This window comes from Alexandromys fortis, unplaced genomic scaffold (genome assembly GCF_014885135.2).
Source record: "Alexandromys fortis isolate MF-2015 unplaced genomic scaffold, M_Fortis_MF-2015_v1.1 scaffold_230, whole genome shotgun sequence".
NCBI lineage: Eukaryota > Metazoa > Chordata > Mammalia > Rodentia > Cricetidae > Alexandromys > Alexandromys fortis.
In genome coordinates, this window is record NW_026068206.1 from 1,892,412 (window position 1) to 1,914,181 (window position 21,770).

The 21,770-nt window shown below is 36.1% G+C and overlaps 1 protein-coding gene across 2 annotated transcripts in view; it reads right to left on the bottom strand.

Annotated features, from left to right (window-relative positions):
- Positions 1-1,177: 1,177 nt before the first annotated feature.
- LOC126493266 (uncharacterized) overlaps positions 1,178-21,770 on the bottom strand; it is a 74,251-nt gene continuing 53,658 nt past the window's right edge. Inside the window, exons 5-7 of one of the 2 annotated variants that reach the window (XM_050130226.1) lie at positions 2,733-2,815; positions 2,021-2,159; positions 1,178-1,300 (exon numbers count right to left, since the gene is read on the bottom strand). In XM_050130226.1, the coding sequence (XP_049986183.1) occupies positions 1,178-1,300; positions 2,021-2,159; positions 2,733-2,815 (345 nt within the window). Of the gene's footprint in view, positions 1,301-2,020; positions 2,160-2,732; positions 2,818-21,770 lie in introns of both variants that reach the window. The other variant, XM_050130225.1, reaches the window with a different exon arrangement.

A 21,770-nucleotide genomic window follows, 5' to 3' on the forward strand; every position in this document is an offset into this window, starting at 1 on the left:
ATTTGTCCCCCCCCCTTGGCTTTTTTCTTTTATTTCTTTAAGGGATTTGTTGATTTCTTCCAATTTTTCATTTGTCTTTTCCTCCACTTCTTTAAGGGAATCTTTCATTTCTTCTTTAAAGGCTTCTATCATCCCCTCCAGTCCTAAGAAAGAGCAAGGCACCCTGCCCCATGGGAAGTCCAGTGCCCCCCCCCACATCCAGGCTTAGGAAGGTATGCATTCAAAGAGAATAGGATCCCAAAAAGCCAGTACATGCAGTAGAGACAAATCCCAATGCCATTATCATTGGCCCCTCAGTCTGCCCCAATTGTCAGCCACACTCAGAGGGTCCAGTTTGATCCCATGCTTGTTCATTCCCAGTCCAGCTGAAGTTGGTGAGCTCCGAATTAACTCAGGCACACTGTCTCAGTGCGTGGATCAAGCCCTCGCAGTCCTGAATTCCTTGCTCATATTCTCCCTCCTTATGCTCTTCAACTTGACCTGGGAAGTTCAGTCCAGTGCTCCGATGTGGTTCTCTGTCTCTGTCTCCATCCGTCGCTGGACAAAGGTTCTGTGGTGATATTCAAGATAGTCATGGGTCCACGGGGATGACCCTAGCTAGAGGTGCCTGAACTTGCCTTGTCCCGTAAAACCCATCACTTTTAAGAGCAGCATTATCCAGCCTTGCAAGATTCCTTTCCTCTCACTCTCCTAATAAGGTAGTACTTTTCATGTGACATTTTTATACACCTTTAATTTAGGTTAACTCTTCCTCCCTCCCCACTTCATCTCCACTTTTTTCTCTAGTCCATGAATTTCAGTTTGAACTCAGGTCATCAGCATTGGCAGCAAGTGCCTTTACACGTCCCTATAGTACATTTCACTAAACATACAAAAAAAATTCCATAAATAAACACCCAGATACGGTGGCAATTTTTGAGATAACGAATGTCTGCAACCTGATGAATTCATTAAATTGGATATAAGAAACAAAAGTTTTGCATTACGGTTATCAGGAAGAGGGAGCAAAAAAGTTAAAGGCATAAAGAGAAGTATTAGCAGAATTATAGGGAAAAGTATTTAGGAAATAGCAATCATATTTGTAGTGGTTTTGGCATATAACAAGAATGTTATCAAAATAATCATGAAGTCATACATACATAGATTTATACAAACATTTATTTTTTCCATGGGGAAATTAATAGTTGGATTTCATGTGTGCACGACCAATTTTGTATGGGATTTCTGGTTCGACATAAGCTGAGTATGACTTTTCTTTTGGAATATAGGTTGCTCTTTGGGGCCCAGATGTGGAAAAATCCTGCAAAGAAGTTAAAATATCAAAGTAATTGCATGACATTTCATAAAATACCTAAGCTTGCTTAGATATGCCAATGTATTATAAAATTAAAAACTGTTTAGTTGCTTTTATAAGTTCATAACTATATAAACAATACAATATTTATTTTATTCAATTAATGTTAGCTGATTTTAAATAGCCACTAAATACATGTGCTATAATTCTTCTAAACTGGCTCAGATAATGTGCAATCCAAAATCTCTTCACTACAATAAGTATCAAACATTGCTAGGTAATACATATATAAGAAGAACAAGTAGTTTTGTGATATTATCATTCCAAAGTTCATTCTGTTACTGTATAAGATGAATGTTAGTACATCCATGAGTAAGTCTCCTAGCATTTAATCAGTTCTTGTTGTTTTCAAATCTCTTTTCTAATTTAAATATTTTTATAAATTTAAATATTTTATATATAATTATACAAATTAATATAATGTATACATTAATATGTACTATATATATTATACATTCTATATCTTTGACTCCTGTTTCCTGATTCCATTATACAAATTGAAGTAGTAGGTATAGTGATTCGCATAAAGTCAATTTTCTAAACCTATATCTGAAGTGATTTTGTTATATCATTTTATCATTATGAATGCCAATGATCACTGCATCATCTGCATTGGAATTATGATAAGGGTGACCATAAATAAAAATTAAAATGTTTTCTACATACAAAGTTTGGCCTCATAGGTGTGGTTGGCAAAAAGTTGTTTCCATAGTTTACAGCAGGCTTAGTTGATCCTGGAGAGCCATTCCAGTTAGGAGCTGGATAGTTGTAAAGTATGCCTTCTTTGCATTCTTGAGCAAAATAGCTATTTTAAAAACAAAAAATTAGAATGCTTCAAAATATAAAGTATGCATATAATGTTAAATTATTATAATGCAATAGATTACTATGACTGTACTCTACATGAAATGAATGAGGTCATGCAGAAGTCATTAGATTGAAACAAAAGGCATAGCGAAATGATGGTGTATTCGTAAGACAGAAAGTACTAAACCATTTTTCTTTTAATCATATTACAAAAACTAGAGACTCTATAGGGAATAGTCCCTATGTTCTTTCTCAGAATGCCTATGAAATTGGGATGCTTAGACAAATGGGAAGCACGGCATCAAAAGCTCTACAGTTTAATTTTGATCACTACTGGGGTTTTCCTCAGGCAATATGCTAAAAAGCCATCTTTTACTCTGACAAAAACATAGATATTCACAGTTAGAAACAGTGTTATCTCTATGCCTGTTTGTCTCTGCAACTTTGCCTCCTACAAAAAAAGTATACAAGATTAAACTGTTGAAAGCAAATATTTCCAAATGAGATACTCTTGTCTTTCTTTTCCAGTATTTGTATTTTTCACTTCCCTTTTATAGGATTGAAAGCTTACTTGGAGTTTGTTCTTGATAATTGTGATGATGGAGAAAAAGAACTTCCAGAAAAGGGTTCCTGGTAGATTAGACTCCAGGGATTCTACATAGACATTTTTTGCAAGAGAAAAAAAATGGTTAGTCATGATTTTAAGGAAATGTATATTACAGTGTACAATTGCTTACATTGCATCTCCATGTTAATATGTAACTATCATGATAGTTCTAAGCCATTTCCTACAGAATGAGAAGTGAACAAAAGTAGGTAACGATACTAGAAACTTTTTAAGCATCTATTAATCTAGGTATCTGTTAACTATAATCTGCTTGTTACCCATCTAGTAATAAAGAATAGTATTCTGAAAATGTGTAAATAGGAGTTACACTTCAGACATAATCTACGCATTAACTAATGCTTTTAACCAAAGATTAAATTTAAGCCCATCTTTCAACTGTCATAATGTGAAAAACTTATAAAACACAGCTGACAATACTTTGAGGGGAGAAAATTTATGTTAAATAAGAACTACAGCATCAAACAGCTACAAGTATACTGTAATAGATTTTTTGGAGGGATTTTTGATTTTCTGATTTCATTTTATATTCCATCCACAGCTCTCCCCCACCCCTACTCCCACCACCCTGTCCCTCCAGGGCCTCCCCCATCTGCTTTTTCCAAAGGGTATAGGTTCCCATGGGAAGTCAACAAAGTATAGCATATTAAGTTGTGGCAGGACCAAGTTCCCCCTCTCCTGAATTACTATAATGGATTTTTAAGAAAATGAAAATCTATGCAAATCAATTGATAAAGACCAAAGTACACCGAATGCATGTGCAAGAACCCAACTGCAAGAGTATGGTTTTTGAAGCAAGATACTCACATTTTAGTAAAGTTAGGAGGCATATAAAATGAATCTAAGTCTATGCAGTATCTATTCTTTTAGGCTCAGAAATTATGCATACACATATATTGTGTTGTGACTATTTAGACAGCCATTCTCAAAATAAAGGATAAGTGTACCTAGCCACTTTGGTACAATTAATTTGACAATGGGAAGCTTCAGATAGTCTATAAAACTACACATATACTTTGACATTAAAATGGATAAATGATGTGAAACATATATGATGGTCCATCCCTAGTTTTCAGGTCTTATGCACAAACATCCTAGAGGGGTTAAGAATCTTTGAGTAATAGTAATATTAAAGATAATAAAGAGATTAAATTTCATCTGAAAAGGCCCACTGACAAAGAAAAATGAGACTGACCCTTTATTTTTCTTGCATTGTTTAAGATTTTTTTTCTGTTTCTGGGCTCCTTTTTTTTGCTTTATTTTCAAAAACTTCCTCAGGACAAAATAAAATACAATGATGAAACACAAAAGAAAAGGCATAGCTTCTGAAAAGACTCTGGTGAAACTTGGTCAGAAAGACAAGATGATATCTATGGTCTTTCTTGCTCATGCTCTGACTTCACAATGAATAGAATCATGCATGTCTCACGTCTTAAAGGGGTCACTTTTCTTTCCATGGTGGACTTAACCTCTTTGGTTCATGCCTTTTCCTCTGTGGTAGAAGTGTGGACTCGAGGTCATGAATGAAGATTCTTTAGTTTCAGTAATGTAGATGTGTTTTTTGGGGGGAAGGATCCCATAACAAACTGTTATGCTTCCTAATGATACAGAATTATTGTACTCTTATACAGTTTAACTTGTTTATTTGGGGCCTATTTTTTTAACTTTTCAATATTTATGTGTATTAGTGGATTTTGACTGTATGTATGTCCCTGTGTGTATAATCCATGCAGGACAGAAAGGGTGTCAAATTCCCTGGAACTGGAGGTATGAATGGTTGTGAGCTGTCATGTGATTACTGCGAATTGAACTCAGGTCCTCTGGAAAAGCACCCAGTGCTCTTAACCACCGAGTCATCACTCCAGCCATTGACTTAATTTAAATTCATTACTCTACACCTAGCCTTATTCCAAGTAAGCAGACACAACAAAGTACTTTAGACAAAACTTGAAAGTAAACATATATAGAATAATGAAGGCCAGAGAGAAACTGAAATAGTAAAATGATGTATTTTTAAACTCAAGCCTTTGGGTTGGTAGTAAAGGCATCATTGATAAGATTATGACACTCCACTATTATACACACATGAAAGTCAAGAAAGATCACCAGCTAGTTAGTAAAGACATTTTTTCCAGAATTAATAACTATCAGTCAGTATCATCTATTTCTAATGAAAAAATTGTAAGAATGATAATGTCAGTAATAATTACAGGAAAATAGCAGATATAAGAAATGGAGTCACTTTGCTTTGAAGTCTAACAGTAGTTGAACCCAAAGCTGAACCTCTTACATACTCCAGAAGCATGAAAAATGTCGGTTTGACTTTCTACATGAAGAATGTTTCTTTTATGTCATATTTCAGAAAAATTTGAAACACCACATTCAGCATTAGAAATTGATTGTTTTACATCCATGTTGATGCAGTGAGAGTAAGGGGTGGAAGCAACCTATGGCATACCTCATCAATTTTAAATAGCAAAGAGAAAGCTATGTGGAGGGATCCATCAGGGTACAAGAGAACAGGGGCCATCAGAACAAACATTTAAATGAATAATCAAAGAGTATAAATACCATCTGTGTAACATAAAAGTGAAAGAAATTAAGAGAAATTGAAACTCATGATTGTATTATGAAGAATCAAATAATCTCAGCGGTAAAAAAAACAATGACATCTTGAATTTTGAATGAAAATGGTTGGAAATAAAAAAAAAAAACACTAACCTGAGTGAGGTAACCCAAACCCAAAAAGATGAATATGGTATGTACTTACTCATAAGTGGATTCTAGACATAAATAAAGGACATTGAGCCTATAATTTGTGATTCTAGAGAAGCTAAAAAAGAAGGTGAACCCAAAGAATAACATATAGTTATCCTCCTGGATATTGGAAGTGGACAAGATTGCCAGACAAAAGTTAAGAGCAAGGGGGAGGGGGAGGGGTAAGGAAAAGGAGAGAAGGGGAGAGAGAAGAGAGAAGGGGAGGATGGGGAGAGCTTGAGGGAATGGGATAGTTGGGATGGAGGAAGGGTGGATGAGGGAGCAGGGAAGTAGATATCTTAATTAAGGGAGCCATTTTAGGGTTGGCGAGAGACTTGACTCTGGAGGGGTTCCCAGGTGTCCAAGGAGATGTCCCCAGCTTGTTCCTTGGGCAGCAGAGAAGAGGGTGCCTGAACTAGCCTTATCCTATACCTACACTGATGAATATCTTGCATATCACCATAGAACCTTCATCTGGCGATTGATGGAGATAGAGACAGAGACCCACATTGGAGCACTGGACTGAGCTCCCAAGGTCCATATGAAGTGCAGAAGGAGGGAGAACATGAGCAAGGGAGTCAGGACCGCGAGGGGTGCGTCCACCCACTGAGACGGTGGGACTGATCTAATGGGAGATCACCAAGTCCAGTTGGACTGGAACTGATGGAGCATGTGATCAAACCGGACTCTCTGAATGTGGCTGATGGTGGAGGTTGACGGAGAAGCCAAGGACAATGGCACTGGGTTTTGAATCTACTGCATGGACGGGCTTTGTAGGAGCCTAGTCTGTTTGGATGCTCACCTTCCTGGACCTGGGGGAAACAGGGAGGATCTTGGACTTCCTATAGGGTAGGGAACCCTGACTGCTCCTTGGACTGGAGAGGGAGGGGGAGGATGAATGGAGGGAGGGGAGGAAAGAGGGAGGAAGGAAGGAGGTGGAAATTTTCAATAAAAAATAAATTAATTAAAAAACCCTAAGATTATAAAAAAAATAATCAAATAATCACATGCTTGAAGATATGGAAGTACATCTAATCTAACTGGAACAAGCTGACTAGGAGCCTATTGTAAGTCACAGACAAAGAAGCTGTTCTCTTTTTTTTTCTCATAAATTTCAATGATGTTTTGCCAAATTTTAAATAATACAGGTCATCTCTATGATAGTAATACCTGGGACCAGAAGAACACTGTGCATCATGGATAGGATAAGATACAAGTTTCTCAAAGGAAGTTAATCATTTTAAAATTCATGATTTAAAAAAATTCAGAGGTTCCAAAGCAATATTCAGCCTATACTGCAATTGCCCTAGTTTTTTATACTTTCCTCAAGTTTGTAAATCCTTCTCCATGATCTTTCTTCTCAACTGATAACCTCACTTCTTAAAGAGTATATTTAGGGAGGTAAACTAGTCCCAGGAAGATAAAACACCACACATGCTCTATTGTTTGCTGATCCGAGTTACAAGTCTTCAGATGCTGAGTATACAACATGGAGCAACCACAGAAACCACAAATGTAAAGGAGCCATAGGGGAATAGCAAGATGCAGGTGATAGAAAGTAGAAAATGGAAAAATGGGGCGGTAGGTTCCAAATAGGATGTAGAAGAGAGAGCAATACAGGAGGGGGAAGGATAAATAATGCCAAGGTTGTTTGAAAAAACTTCAAGGAATCATTATTTTATAGTTACCAAAAATTATACATATAAGTGTATGTGTATATATATGTATATAATATATATCTTAAAAGATTTTATGAGCTAGAGTTGTAATTGTCTCCCTAAAGAACCATAGGCTGACAGAAACTCAGAACTAGGCTCAAAAAATCACCTTTGAAATAGTTGTTAAAAAGCCGGGTGGTGGTGGCACACAACTTTAATCCCAGCACTCGGGAAGCAGAGACAGGCATATCTTTGTGAGTTGGAGGCCAGCCTGGTCTACAAGAGCTAGTTACAGGACAGGCTCCAAAGCTACAGAGAAACCCTGTCTTGAAAAAAAAAAAACAAAAATAAAATAAAATAGTTGTTAAATGTAGTACGTATGACTCACCAATTAATATTGACTATGACTGGTGCCTTCAGATATTGAAGGAAAGCTCCTATTGCTGAAGATACTTGACATTTAGGACACAGGACCTGTATAATTTGAATGGGATCTAATTTGAAAGCATTCTTTCTGTGGTCTAGCTTCCATAGTATCAGAAAATACTATACAAGTTGCCAAGAAACAAAAACAATTAATAGTCCTTCTTTTCCAGGTACCAGCTACGAACCACAACAATGACCAGCATGGAAAGATACTCATAGTATCTTATAGATGGTGTGTAGGTCATCTCTGATAAAAGAAACTTTTTCCAGCAAATGGATACCATCACAGAAAAACACAGCTGGAAACAAAACAGAGATCAAGTGGGTCACAGGAGCCCAACCCCAGTGGATACATCTACATCATAGATCCTGCATCTATGGCTCAGGGAACTTCTCAGAAAAGAGATAGAAAAAATTTTAAGAACTAGACTACCCGGAAGTGTTCTGTAAAATGCTCTATCATAGAATGGCTGCATAAACAAGATCTGAATAATGACAATAACAATAGACATGCTAATGTGGAATGTGGAAAATCTCATGGGGTCACACCCCTAGATGACTTATAAGAGGACAGTTTATTCCAGAGATGTGCCCCCTAATTGTCTAATACAAACTGGTGAATCCTAAAACCATATACAAACAAAGAACAAAAATGAATTCATCAGGTTGTATACACACACACACACACACACACACACACACATATATATATATATATATATATACATACATATATATATGTGTGTGAGTGTGTATGCATGAGAGAGACAGAGGGAGAGGAGAGGGTATCAATTTGGGACTGAGGTGAACATGGAAGGAGTGGAAGGAGTTGGAGAGACTGGGTTTGGGAAGGACTGAAGGGAAAAAATGGAGAGGGGAAAGTGTTACATTTTAATGTCTGAAACAAAAAAAAGAAACTTGTTCTACTTATTGAATTGTAGAAGTGAGAGAAAGAGAGAACTGTTTATTATTTACCAAATTTGCCAAAATATCTGCATCAGTGTCCATAACATTTTGCGATGAATAAAATGTGTATGCTGATATCAAGACCAAGTCCTCCCAAGTCATCTCAAGATGATACCTTTTTGCCTCCCTAAGAATTTGCCCAGTTATGTACTTATGCACAAATCAATCCCACACCAGTTATGATTTAAAGGGATATTTATGTAGGGGGGTAAAACTCACGAAACACCAACCGTCAGGAAAGGAGCCTAGTTGCTGGAGCAGGAGCAGGAACCAAGTGCTGGAACCAACAGAGTGGGCCAAGGCTTGCGGCTCTTTTTTAAAGATAAATAGACCACGCCCAAGTGGGCTGGTATTTCAACAGCTATTGGCTGAAGGAGTGGAAGGCTCTCCTGCAGCTCAATGGGCTCGTACTTCAGCAACTATTGGCTGAGTGAAGGTCCTCAGGCAGCAATGTACATTCTTTCAGCAACAGTCCTATCCACTGCATCATACTTGTTAATATAAAGACACGTATCAGACAGAAACTCTTTCAATTCTGTCTACATTTCTGCCTCACGTCTCTGCATCCTATCACTGCAAAACAACTTGAAAAGTTTTCTATCATTATTGTCACAACTACTTCATCTTTCACTTTTACATCCATGTCCATCTTATTTCTGCCTCTGCCGCTGTGCTTGTCAGTGTTAATAACCACATCCATATCATCAAATCCAAACCAATAGTAAATTCTTTGTCCTTATTTCACATGCTTTTTCAATACAGGTTGATACTGTGATTTATCTCAATTTCCTTTGATAATACAGTTTATTCTCTACTAACAGACCTATAAATGTTGCAGAACATAAGGACTTAAGTTAACAAATACTTGCTTCTTCTGTAACTGTACTTCAAGTTTAAGTTCAGTAATGTGGCATTAAATAACACCCATATCATTATAATTAAAAAACTAATATTTTCAGCTTATATGAGTCCCTTGAGAAGCAAATTACTTATCCAACTAACAAATGAACACTTCCACTTGAAAGTCTAATAGGGATCTCCAATGAATTAGGTCAATATGAAAAATTTTGCTCCCTCTACACAACTATTCCTCAATCAAATCCTCATCTTCTTAGTTGCTGGAAATCGTTCTTTAGTGCCAGATTCTCTCTCTCTCTCTCTCTCTCTCTCTCTCTCTCTCTCTCTCTCTCTCTCTCTCTCCCTCTCTCTCTCTCTCTCTCCCTGTGGACACAAGTCTAGCTCAAGACATCATTATCTCTATTTTGAACTTAGTCATATTCCACTCTCTTCTTTCTGTTTCCAATTTGTTTCCCTACAAACCAATATCTGTGCAATATTCTGCATCACGCCCATAGAGAACATCTTCCAGCATAATGTTCCAACTGAACTGACAATGCAGCTGAATTACTGGCTGTGTCCTACAAATCCAACATGCTTCTTCTACTTCATTAATCTTCAGTCATGGCAAATTTCTTTCTTTGAACATGACAGATCCATTTTCCCTTAGTGTTCCCATAGCTACTTTCCTCTTCATTCAAAAAGTTCTTTCTCTTGATATATTTTTTTATGTATAAAGGTTTCTTTCCAAAGATATTAGCTCAAATACCAATCTTTATTGAATTTTCACTAACTTTTGGAAATAATATTACCCATTTCTAATCATCATTCAGCATCCTGTTGAGTTATAGATTTTTATCACAATCTGAAATTACCTTATTTAGTTGCTTGTTTTATTTCTGTTTTCCTTCCTTCTAGATTGACTATTCCGTGGGGATAAAACTTAAACTTGGAGCTGGGTGGTGGTGGCGCATGCCTTTAATCCCAGCACTCAGAAGGCAGAGGCAAGCAAATCTCTCTGAGTTCGAGGTCAGCCTGGTCTACAGAGTGAGTTCCAGGACAGGGCCCAAGGCTACAGAAAAACCCTATAATGCAAAACAAAAAACAAAAATGAAGATAAAAACTTAAACTTGGACACTTTAGAACTCAGTATAGAGAACAGTTCCAGTTATATGTATTAGGATTCAAAAAATTTTGTTGAATTAATCAGAGAGTAACTAACATAATTTAGTATATATTTTATGCTAAAGAGCAAACATGATAACATCAATTCCTTCCTTCATAGAATCTGAAATTTTTATTCTATGACCACATACCTTAATAACCTTACAAAATATCTACCTGAGAGTATGCCAAACATAAAAACGGCATAGCTGAGAATAAAGATGGCATATTGACATTTCAGTTTACTACTATACCATTCTGATTGTCCTTTGATACCATTGTGTCCTCATAAAAATAATTTTAAAATATTTTATTAATTCCTTGAGAAATTCATACATGCATACAATGTATTTTTATTCACTAATATTCATCCTTATAAGTCCTTGTATATTCCCCCTAGCTCCTAGTAAATGTGTGCATCTTTTATTATATCCCACGTACTGAGGCATATAGGGCCACACACTGGAGCATGGCTGACCTACCAGGTGCCAAAGATTTTAATAAAAACTGACTTTTCCTTTCTAAGAAACCATCAGCTGTCAATACTTTTCCAGGTGATAGTGGGAGCCCATGAGCCACTCTTCCTTCATGTTGGATGTCTGCTTTGATCGTGTGTTAGTCCTGTGCAGGCAATCCCTGTGTCTATGGACTCATAAATGTAATAGTCCAGTTATATCCATAAGACTTTTTTTTCTCCAGTCCTCCCAAGTCTTTTCTGTTACAATATTTCAGTTCTCACTTCCATAATGATGCTTAAACCTTGGGAGTATGCTATAGATATTTTATTTATTGCCAAGTCCTACACAGATACTTCTGTGTATTGGAAAAGTTGCAAGTTTTATCACTAACAGCTTTAGCTGACATCCACTGCATGAAGAAACTTCCCTGATGAGATCTGAGAGCTGTACTAATCTATAGGTATAGAGATGCAAATTTAGAGAACAGTTTAATGCTATGTTCATTTAGCAAAATAATAGTAGGGGCTCATGGGAACCCCAACCTGGAGATTTTGGCCAGATTTGTAGTAATAGGCATATTTTTTCCTTCTGTAGACTGGGCCTTAAATTCAATCAGAAGGTGGTTGGCTAATCCCATAACATTAGTGCCACTATTGCAACCAGAGGCATTTCTAGGTATATCTGTTATTACTTTAGCTCTCAGAGTTCACATGGACATGACTGTTGATGACTTCTTTGTTCTAGCAGCCTGTAGAGCTCCATCTGATAATATGAAAAGTAGCTAGTAGGAAAAAAGTTTTATAGTATCAACTTGATTTTTCTATATCCTGTGACTAAAGTGTCTTCAGCAATAGGCTCACCCCACCATATTCTTGTAGGCAATCAAGAGCAGTCTCTGTAACATATATTGTTTTTTGGAGGGAGGGGAGTGTCTGAGATGCTCCTGACCAACAATTAAGGAGGAAATAGCCCATACCTGTCACTGACTTTCTTAAAATATATTTTTATTTATGTGGTGTGTGTGTGTTTGTGTGTGTGTGTGTGTGTGTACAAGTGCCTGCATAGAGGCCAGAAGAATGGGTCAATCTCCTAGAGTTGGGAGATTTGTTGTAATCTACCCAATGTGGGTGCTAGAAACTGAACCTAGGTCCTCTACAAGAGCCCCAAGTGCTCATAGATGATGAATCATCTCCCCAAGTATGGCATGGGACTTTTTGCTTGACAATTTATAGGTTCTGGGAAGAGCTTTATCTCCAATGTAGAGCAACCCCAATCAGACTCTTTTCTAAATATAGATAGATAGATAGATAGATAGATAGATAGATAGATAGATAGATGATAGATAGATGATAGATAGATAGATAGATAGATAGATAGATAGATAGATAGATAGATATAATTAAAATAGTAGGTCTCCGTATGACTTTTTTCAAACACCCTTAGTATTAATTATTCCTCTTCCTGTCATTTCTCTTCCCTACTCTTCCATTCTTGAACTCATTTAAAGTTCCTTCCCCAATATTCCCCTCTTCCCCTTCATGTCATCTATGCTCTGCTATCCCCATTCTTTTAAGATCTTTTTCTCTTTTCCCCACAATGTCCCTCTTCTAGTTTCCTAATATCCACTGGTATGCCCAGCTAAATACACAAATCTAAACAATTCTAGTCTTCATGAGTATGAATGAGAACGTGTGAGATTTGTCTTATTGGGTCTGTTTTACCTTTCTCAGTATAATGTTTTCCAGTTCCATAGATTTACCTGCAGACTGCATAATTTCATTTTTATTTACAACTTAATAAAATCCCATTGTGTGTGGGTATCACATTTCCATAAAGAGAATATTAATCAAGAACAAGTTTTTACTCAAATGTTTCTGCTTCCATTAGCAATTTTAGTAAAAGGAAGAAATAAATAAAAAGAAAGCATTCTGAATGAAATGTGATTAGATTTTGTTTGAAGATTTTGCATATCCATGTTTCTTTTACTTCTTTAGTACTGAAAATGATTAAGCTTTGAGTGCTTAAAATCTAGTGAATGGTGTTCTGCTGCCCAGAGAATAAATGAGTTAAGGAAATACAAAAGAAGGAGAGGGCAGTTTTAAAGCATCTAAGATAGGATTAATTTAAAAGCAAGAAAGGAATTGTCTCGTATTTCTAACTTCATAGCATTAGCCACCAAAGTTAATAACGCCAAGTCTCTGGTGATGCTTTTTGGATCAATGTGAAACTAATTTTAACCTTTCCAGTATTTTTATGTATATGCCAATCAGCTTGTGAAATTTAGAGAAAAAATTCCCATTCATGACTGAAAAAAATCCGTAAAGTACATATAAATGTGGCTAAAATAAACTTGTGGGAGGAAAACCTAAAATTCATCAGGTTTGCATTATCACACAATAAAATTTTAGAGATGGCCCTTCTAAAACCAACAAAATAGCAGCAGAATCTTCTAACAACATTATTGCTAATTTATATACTCCTTTGCTATGTTGTGGTTCTCTCTAACCACAAGTCCAGAAATAAAATAAAATAAAATTAAGTATTTTAGGCATCACCCAAAACATTTTTCCATCCCTCTGACCTAAGTTATATTCACATGCATGCACCTGCCCACATAAATACATATTATGTGAATGAATTGTAAGATCCATTAATATGTAGTCATCTGTTGGCTTTCTGTGCTACCATTAACAGTACCCCGAGGGTATTGTAGAGAAGAAACGGTGAATGAATGTGCCAAAGGTGCACACTTTATAACTGTTTCATTAATTAAATCTCTCATCTTAGTCATGCTACAATTTCTTCCACTGGCATAACACCTAATAAACAGACTATGTATCTTGGGTTTTTAAAAGAAAGCACTAATTTTATGCAACTGTTTTCAATAATGGATATTTGTTAAATATATTAGCTGAAGTAATCTTATGTCTATGCAAAGATTTTAATGTAAATATGAGGTTAAGTTTTTAAATTTTATGTATTTTTCCATCAGAAAATGTAATTTCTTTACAAATATCATCTATTATTCTAAAATAATTGTTACATGAATCTATGACAAGGAAAAAACACAAAATTTATTAGAATAAGTCTATTTATAATCACATTAACTTATTAATCTTTGGATGATCACACATGTTTCCAAGACTTAAGTGCAAATTTGTATTATTTAATATTTTGAGCCTCCAGTATTTCATTTCAAAATATTAATAATGGTATCAGCTACTGAATTTTCTGTTGTAAGAATAAATTAGTTAATATGTGAAATCCTGAGCCAAGCGCCTGGTGAGGTATACAGTTTGTTGAAATTGTCAAAGAATGTTTTTAATGTAGGGTTATAACTTCCTTATTCATTCATCCTATACTTTTCTCTAAATACATTCTATATTTTGATGATATTAAGACAGAGACAGGTAAGACACAGAATTATAGTCTAGATAGAAAGGATGTCAGGCAAAAAAAAATAGTCTAGTCTCTGTTTCCAAAGGATAGTTTGAAAGAATGTGGATGAAGCGTGTTAACCATCAGAAAGAGATGGCTCAGCAGTTATGAACTACTCTCCCAGAGGACTGGGCTCAGATCCCAGCACCCACATGGAGGCTCAAACAAACTGGAACATCAATTCTAGGGTCCAGCACCCTCTTCTAGTCTCACTAGACAATGAACATACATGTTGCACAGACATGTATACATGAAAAACACTCATACTCATAAAAATAAATAAATCTTTAAAATGGGATGAAATATGCGATAGAAAAGTAGAAGGTTTTTTGTCATCTAAAATTATTTTATCAAAAACAATCTTATCAAGATATTATTCATATCGTATAGAATACATCCACTTAAACAATTCATTGTTTTTGGTATAGCCATAAAATTGTCCACTCGTCAGTGTAATTTTCATAAACTCAAAACAAAACTCTGTACTTATAAGTCACCATCCATCATTTCTTATCAAATCTTACTTCATTCTTCGGCCCTAGAAAACTAGCAGTCTACTTTCTGAATGAATAGAATTGCTTCTAGAAATTTTATATAAACAGAATCATGAAATATGCTATCTTTTAAGACCTATTGGAATTTTCACATACTGAAATGTTTCCAAGGGTCATCCATGTTGTAACATATATCAGGATTTCTAGTTTTTATTACCGAATGATATTTCATTACACAAATATGCTGCCTTTTGTACCTATTGATTGATAGATGTTTTTGTTCCTTATTTTGTTCATCTTGAGCTTGCAATAATTGTTTCTAAGTAATATATGGATTGTTTTCTATTCTCCTGGTTATATATTCTAGAATATAAGTATATTCTAGAAATAGAAACACAGGTCCTATGGTAACATTGCAGTTAATTTTTGAGCAAGTTCCAAACTATTTTTTTAAAGTAGCTGTGCTATTGTACATTCCCAATAGCAGTGGAAGAAAATTTTAATTTAAGATTGTCCTCACTGAACTTGATCTTTCCTCTTTCATTTTATCTTTCCTAGAGTGTATGACATAGTTTCTTATTATGGCTCCAGTTCTTATTCTTCTGATAACTGTTGATGTTGAGCATCTTTTCATGCATTTATTGTTCATTTGAATATATTGCCTAGTGAAAATTTAATTCAGAGACTGTCAGTTTTCAATTGGACTTATTTTCAGTTTGAGTTGTAATTCTATGTATAAGTTCATCATCAAACAAATGATGTTGCTGAGTTTTCTTTCACTGTCTGGGCTACTTTTTTGCGTGTCCTTTCAAGCACAATGATTTACATTTTGTTCATTTCTAGTTTGTCCATTTTTTTGGCCAGTTTCGTGCTTGATTTCACATGTAAAAAACTATTGTTTAAACAGAAACCATGAAAATGTGTAGCTCTAACCTACTAAAAATTGTATTTTAACTCTTATATTGAGAGTGTTTATCAAATATAAGTTATTTTGAATACAATACAACATGACATGACATGATATGATTGATATAGGTGTCTAGTTTATTTTTGCATAATCAGACTCGCTGCTCTTCCTGAGGACCCAAATTTGATTCTCACCATCCACATCAGGGGGGCTTACTTCCTGTAAGTCCAGTTTTAGAATATCCATCACCTTCTTCTGGTCTATGTGGACATTCACATGTATGGCATACATTCACAGAGACAAGTACATAGACACATAGACAGGTAAATAAAAATAAATCTCCAATTTTTGTATATACACATCTAATGCTTCATTGGGACTTTCAAGTCTGTTTCTCCCAATGAGTTTTATTTGCAACAATATAATATCAATTGATTATAAATGTGGTTTGTTCTAGAACTATCAATTTTATTGTATTGATCCCTATGCCAACCATTATGTCAGTTCTTAATCATCCAAATCACAGTAGCTATGCTTAGAATTATTAATCTTCCAACTTTTACAATTATCATTTTTATTGTATACTATTATGGAATACAGTGTGCAATGAACAATGCCAATATGTAAGGTATAGTAATCAAATCATAACCTGTAAGGCTACCTTCTCTATTAACTTTTGTCTGTAATCTTTGCTTTTCTTTTCTACATGTTCAACAGGCATACAATATGTCATCATAAAGTATATTTATCACACTGTGTTTTGAAACCTACAACTTAATTCTTTCATTTTGAAATCTATTATCTAACCTCCTTCTATAATGTTTACAACTCCATCTTTCCAATCTCTTTTAATTCATTATTCTACTTGAGGCAGACGTTTCAGATCTTCCACATATAAGACATGGTACTCTAATTTTCTACTGATATATATCTACTCAACCATTGATGAACATCTAAGTCAATTACATAGCTATTGTGAATAGGTACACAATAACTATTATTTCACAGGTATCTCCTAAATATACTGATATCCTTTTCTTTAGATAAATACCCACCCCCACACAAACACACACAGAGACACTCAAATAGTTGCGTCATAAGTAGATCTAATTTTTAGTTTTTTTCGACACCTCCTGAAAGTAGTTCATAGAGGCTGTATGAATGTATAAAATTGGAGAGTGGTGTAGGACAATTCTGTATTCTGTCAATTATGTTTTAAATAAATGTAGATTGGCCAGTAGCCAGGAAGGAAGTAGAGGCAGGACAACCAGACAGGAAGTAGAAGCAAGGCAAGGAGAACAGGAGTATTCTGGGGAGAAGGAAGCTCTCTCCCTAGTCCTGTCCAGACACTGAAGAAGCAGGATGTGATCTGTCCCACTGAAAAAGGTACTAAGCCATGTGGCTAACATATACTAATATAATGGGCTAATGTAAGTTATAAGTCCTAATAAGAAGTCTGAGGTAATGGGCCAATAAGTTTAGATCTAATGTAGACTCTATTAATGTGCTCTCTAATTTTCTGTTACACAAAATTGTTTTAGGTATCATACGTTCCTTGAAATACACATTTCAGAGGTATTGCTAACTTTCTTTCTGTTCCTTTTTCTTTGTGAAATTTATTCCTGAGCATTTTTATTCACCCTGATAAGGTTGTAACTAGAATTAATTTGTTAATTTGAGGACAGATCCTGATAAATAAGAATTGTTTATTAGAATAGAACTTTTCTAGTGAAACAAAGAATTCATAAAACATTTTTATTCTTTATTCATCTAATTTATAGCCTAACTCTTTTATTCTTATCATAACAAAAGTGTATGCAATAGGTGCAATAAAGTTTTGTTTTACCCATATTTTAGAATATGTTATTTTAAAATAATTTTATTATTGTAAAAATGTAATAAGTATAAAAATCTGCAACTGGACATTAAAATCACTAATTTTAACTTCATAAAAGATATGCCGAGGTATAAATAAATTAAAACCTAAATTTTATTTTAGAAATAAAATTGATTTATGAGTATAGGTGTTTGGCCTGCTAAAATGTGTGTATGTACACCACCCACGTGCCTAGTGCCCACAGAGCATATTGTGTCAGATCCTCTGGAACTGGAGTTACAATTGTGCCACAACAGTGCTGAAAATTGAATCTGGGTCCTCTATAATAACAAAGAGTTCTAACCACTGAGCAATCTCTCCATCTCCATTGCTTAATTTTTAAAACTGTTACATTTCTTAAAAGGAGATTGACAAACTTTCCAATTTTGTAATAGGAGATTGTAAGAATAATCTACAACTCATCAACAAAGAAATAATTAAAGAAACAAGAGGTTCTTTGTGTGTTCACTTATCAAATCCTCCCATTAGCTGCTCTGATCTTTCTGTATTGCTGGCAGCTGTCTGGATCCAACTGAGAAGTATACTAGGAGGATATTCAAAACTGATTTTCAAATCTTGGCAAGTAGCACTTACAGACTTGGGTTACAGAAATCTTGCTTTGCCTCCTTTGGGCAAAAATTGACATATTTTGCCAATTTAATGGTTGAGTTAAATTGCTATGTGAGTCAGTTGTGTGATCAAAAATTTATTCTGCACATGGATGTGCTATCATTCTAATACTGCAATAAAATATCCAAGACAATTGTCTAAAACATAAGGAAGGCTTATATTTCCTAACAGTTTTGAAGGTTTTTTTTCATTGGTCAGTTTTCTCCTTTTCCTCTGAGCCTGTGATAATGCAGTACTCAGAGTATAAGTGTATGGTAGAGCAAAAAAAGAACTGTTTACTTTATCAAGATCTAAGAAGCAAAGACAAGCTATGCAAAGTGTCCATCTTACTTCAAGAAAACACCCCCAGTCGCCTAACTTCTTCCTACAAGGCCCCCTTTTTAAATGCTCTAATAGTACAATATGCCTCCACAGAAATCTTTAACACATGATTTGCCTTTGGGGAGCACTTTATCATCATAATCAATAAAAAATCCCAAAATACTGTGGCCACTGTGACAGCCACACACTGATGTAGATAACGTATTAAAATTAGTAAGTAAAAATACTCTCTATAAGGTATATGATACTCATACATGCTTGAAAGAATATCCTGGCTGTCAAAAATTACAATTCTACATCTGGGGCTCTTTTTATGCTAATAACTTGTGGTTTTATAACTTTTTCTTTATAGTATTGCTTGAAATCAGGGTACCCAGATGCTAATTCACATACCTATGGATACTGGAATTTTTTTATAAAAAAAAGCCAGAAATACACAATAGAAAAAAAGAAAACACCTTCAACAAATGGCATTTGTTAAACTGGATGTCAGCATGTAGAAGAATGCAAATAGATCCATTTCTATCACCCTGCACAAAACACAAGTCCAAAGTGGATCAAAGACCTCAACATGAATCCAAACACACTGAATCTGATAGAAGAGAAGTAGCCTTAAATGTGTAGACTCAGGAGACAACTTCCTGAACAGAACACCAACAGCATAGATACTAAGATCAGCAATTAATAAATGGGACCTCATGAAACTGAAAAAAAATATGTAAGGCAAAGGATGCCATCAAAAGGACAAAATGGCAGCCTACAGAATAGAAAACAGATCTTTACCAACCTTACTTCTGACAGAGGGATGATTTCTAAAATATATAAAGAACTCAAAAAACAAGACATCAACAAACCCAATAATCCAATTTATAAATGGGGTATAGATCTAAACAGAGAATTTTCAAAAGAGTAATCTCAAAAGGCTGAGAAGCTCTTAAAGAAATTTTCAACACCCTTAACCATCAGGGAAATTCAAAAAACATTCAGAGATTCCATCTTATGCCTCTCAGAATGGCTAAGATAAGAAACACAAATGACAGTTTATACTGGAGAGGATGTAGAGCAAGGAGAACACTCCTCCATTGCTGGTGGGAGTGTAAATGTGTCCAGTCACTTTGGAAATCAATATGGTGTTTTTTACAAAATTGTGAATCAATCTACCTCAAAACCCAGCTATACCACTTTGGGTATATACCCAAAGAATGTTCAAACATACCACAAGGACATTTGCTCAACTATGTTCATAGTACCTTTACTTGTAATAGCCAAAAACTGGGAGCAACCTAGTAAACCCTCAACTGAAAAATGGCTAAAGAAACACAATGGAATATTACTTAGTGGTATAAAACAATGATATCATAAAATTTGATGAAAAATTGATGGAACTACAAAAGATTATCCATCCTGAGTGAGGTAATCCAAACCCAGAAAGACAAACGTGCTATCTACTCATTTATAAGTGGATATTAACTGTAAAGAATAACCATGATGAAATTCAAAGACCTAAAGAAGCTAAGTAACAAGGACGTCTCAAGGGGGGAATGCATGAATCTTACTGTGAAGGGGAAATAAAATAGATATCATGGGTCAATGGGGGGAGGGGTCTGGATGGGTGTGGACATGGGAACAGGAGGTATCAGGTGGAGGAGGGAAGGAGTATTGGGGAAGTGAACCGGAATCAGGAGTATCTCTGGGATGAGCTAGAAACCTAGTGCAATGGAAACTCTAAGGACTAAGACTCCTAGCAATGGGAGATATGGAGCCTGAACCGGCCATCTCCTGTAACCAGGGGGACTTCCAGTAGAGGGATTGAGACTCCAATCCAGTCACATAACCTTTGACCTACAATTTGCCCTACCTACAAGGTACACTATAGGGTAAAGATGGCACAGAAAATATGTGAGTGGCCAATATGTGAGATGGCTGGTCCAGATTGAGATCCATATCATGAGAGGGAATTCACTCCTGACTCTTCTTTGGGGGCCAAGACCCAGAGGCTGGACAGCCTAAAGACCTAGGATAAAAACTAAACAAAACAGACAAAAAAGTCAACGTAATGATGTCTAATGATATTCTGCTATACATAGATTGATGACTATCCCAATTGTCATCAGAGAGCCTTCATCCAGTAACTGATGGAAGCTGATGCAGAGCCCCACTGCCAAACGTTAAGTGGACATCCTGGAATCCTGTGGAAAAGGGGAGGAAGGATTGTGGGAGCCAGAGAGATCAAGAGTATCACAAGTATAAACCCACAGAATCAACTAACCTGGGCTCATAGCATTTCACAGACACTGAACCAACAATCAAAAAACCTGCATGGATCAGACCTAGGCCTTCTGCATATGTGTTACTACTGTGAAGATTTATCTTCTTGTGGGACTTCTTGAAGTGGGAGCAGAGGCTGTCTCTGACTCTTTTACCTCCTTTTCGGACCCTTTCTTCCTACTGGGTTGCTTTCTCCAACCTTAATAGGAAAGGACGTGCCTAGCCTTAATAAAACTTGGTATGTTGTGACTAGCTGATATCCATGGGAAGCAATGCCCTTTTATGAAGAAAAGGAGAAGAGTGGATTGGGGAATGAAAAGGAGAAGTTGGGGGAGAGACTGGGAGGAGAAGAGGGAGGAAGGGGAAACTGTGAATGAGCTGGTAAAAATTAATTAATTAAAAATTAAAAATTGTGCCCGCAGACGGAGCCAGCGGCGGCGCAGGCACCCGCAGACGGAGCCAGCAGCGGCGCAGGTCAGGCCGCAGGCTGCGGCCTGGACCGGAGGGGACTGGCGCGGTGGCAGAAGACGCAGGCAGCAGGGACCAGCCCGCAACACCCACAGCAGATCGCCCCACTACAATTAAATCAAAGAGGTAGGCCTTTGGTTGGCGAGGGCCCTGGCAAACAGGGAGCCGGGTCCTGTTCCGGAAAACCCTTCTGAGGGGTGAGAGGGTTCTTGGCCCCCGGCAGGAGCCAGGAAACAGAGCGAGGGCAATTAGTAAGAGAAGCCTCTGGCCAGCAGAGAAACCTGATCCGATTTTAAAAGACCAATTAGATAGCATT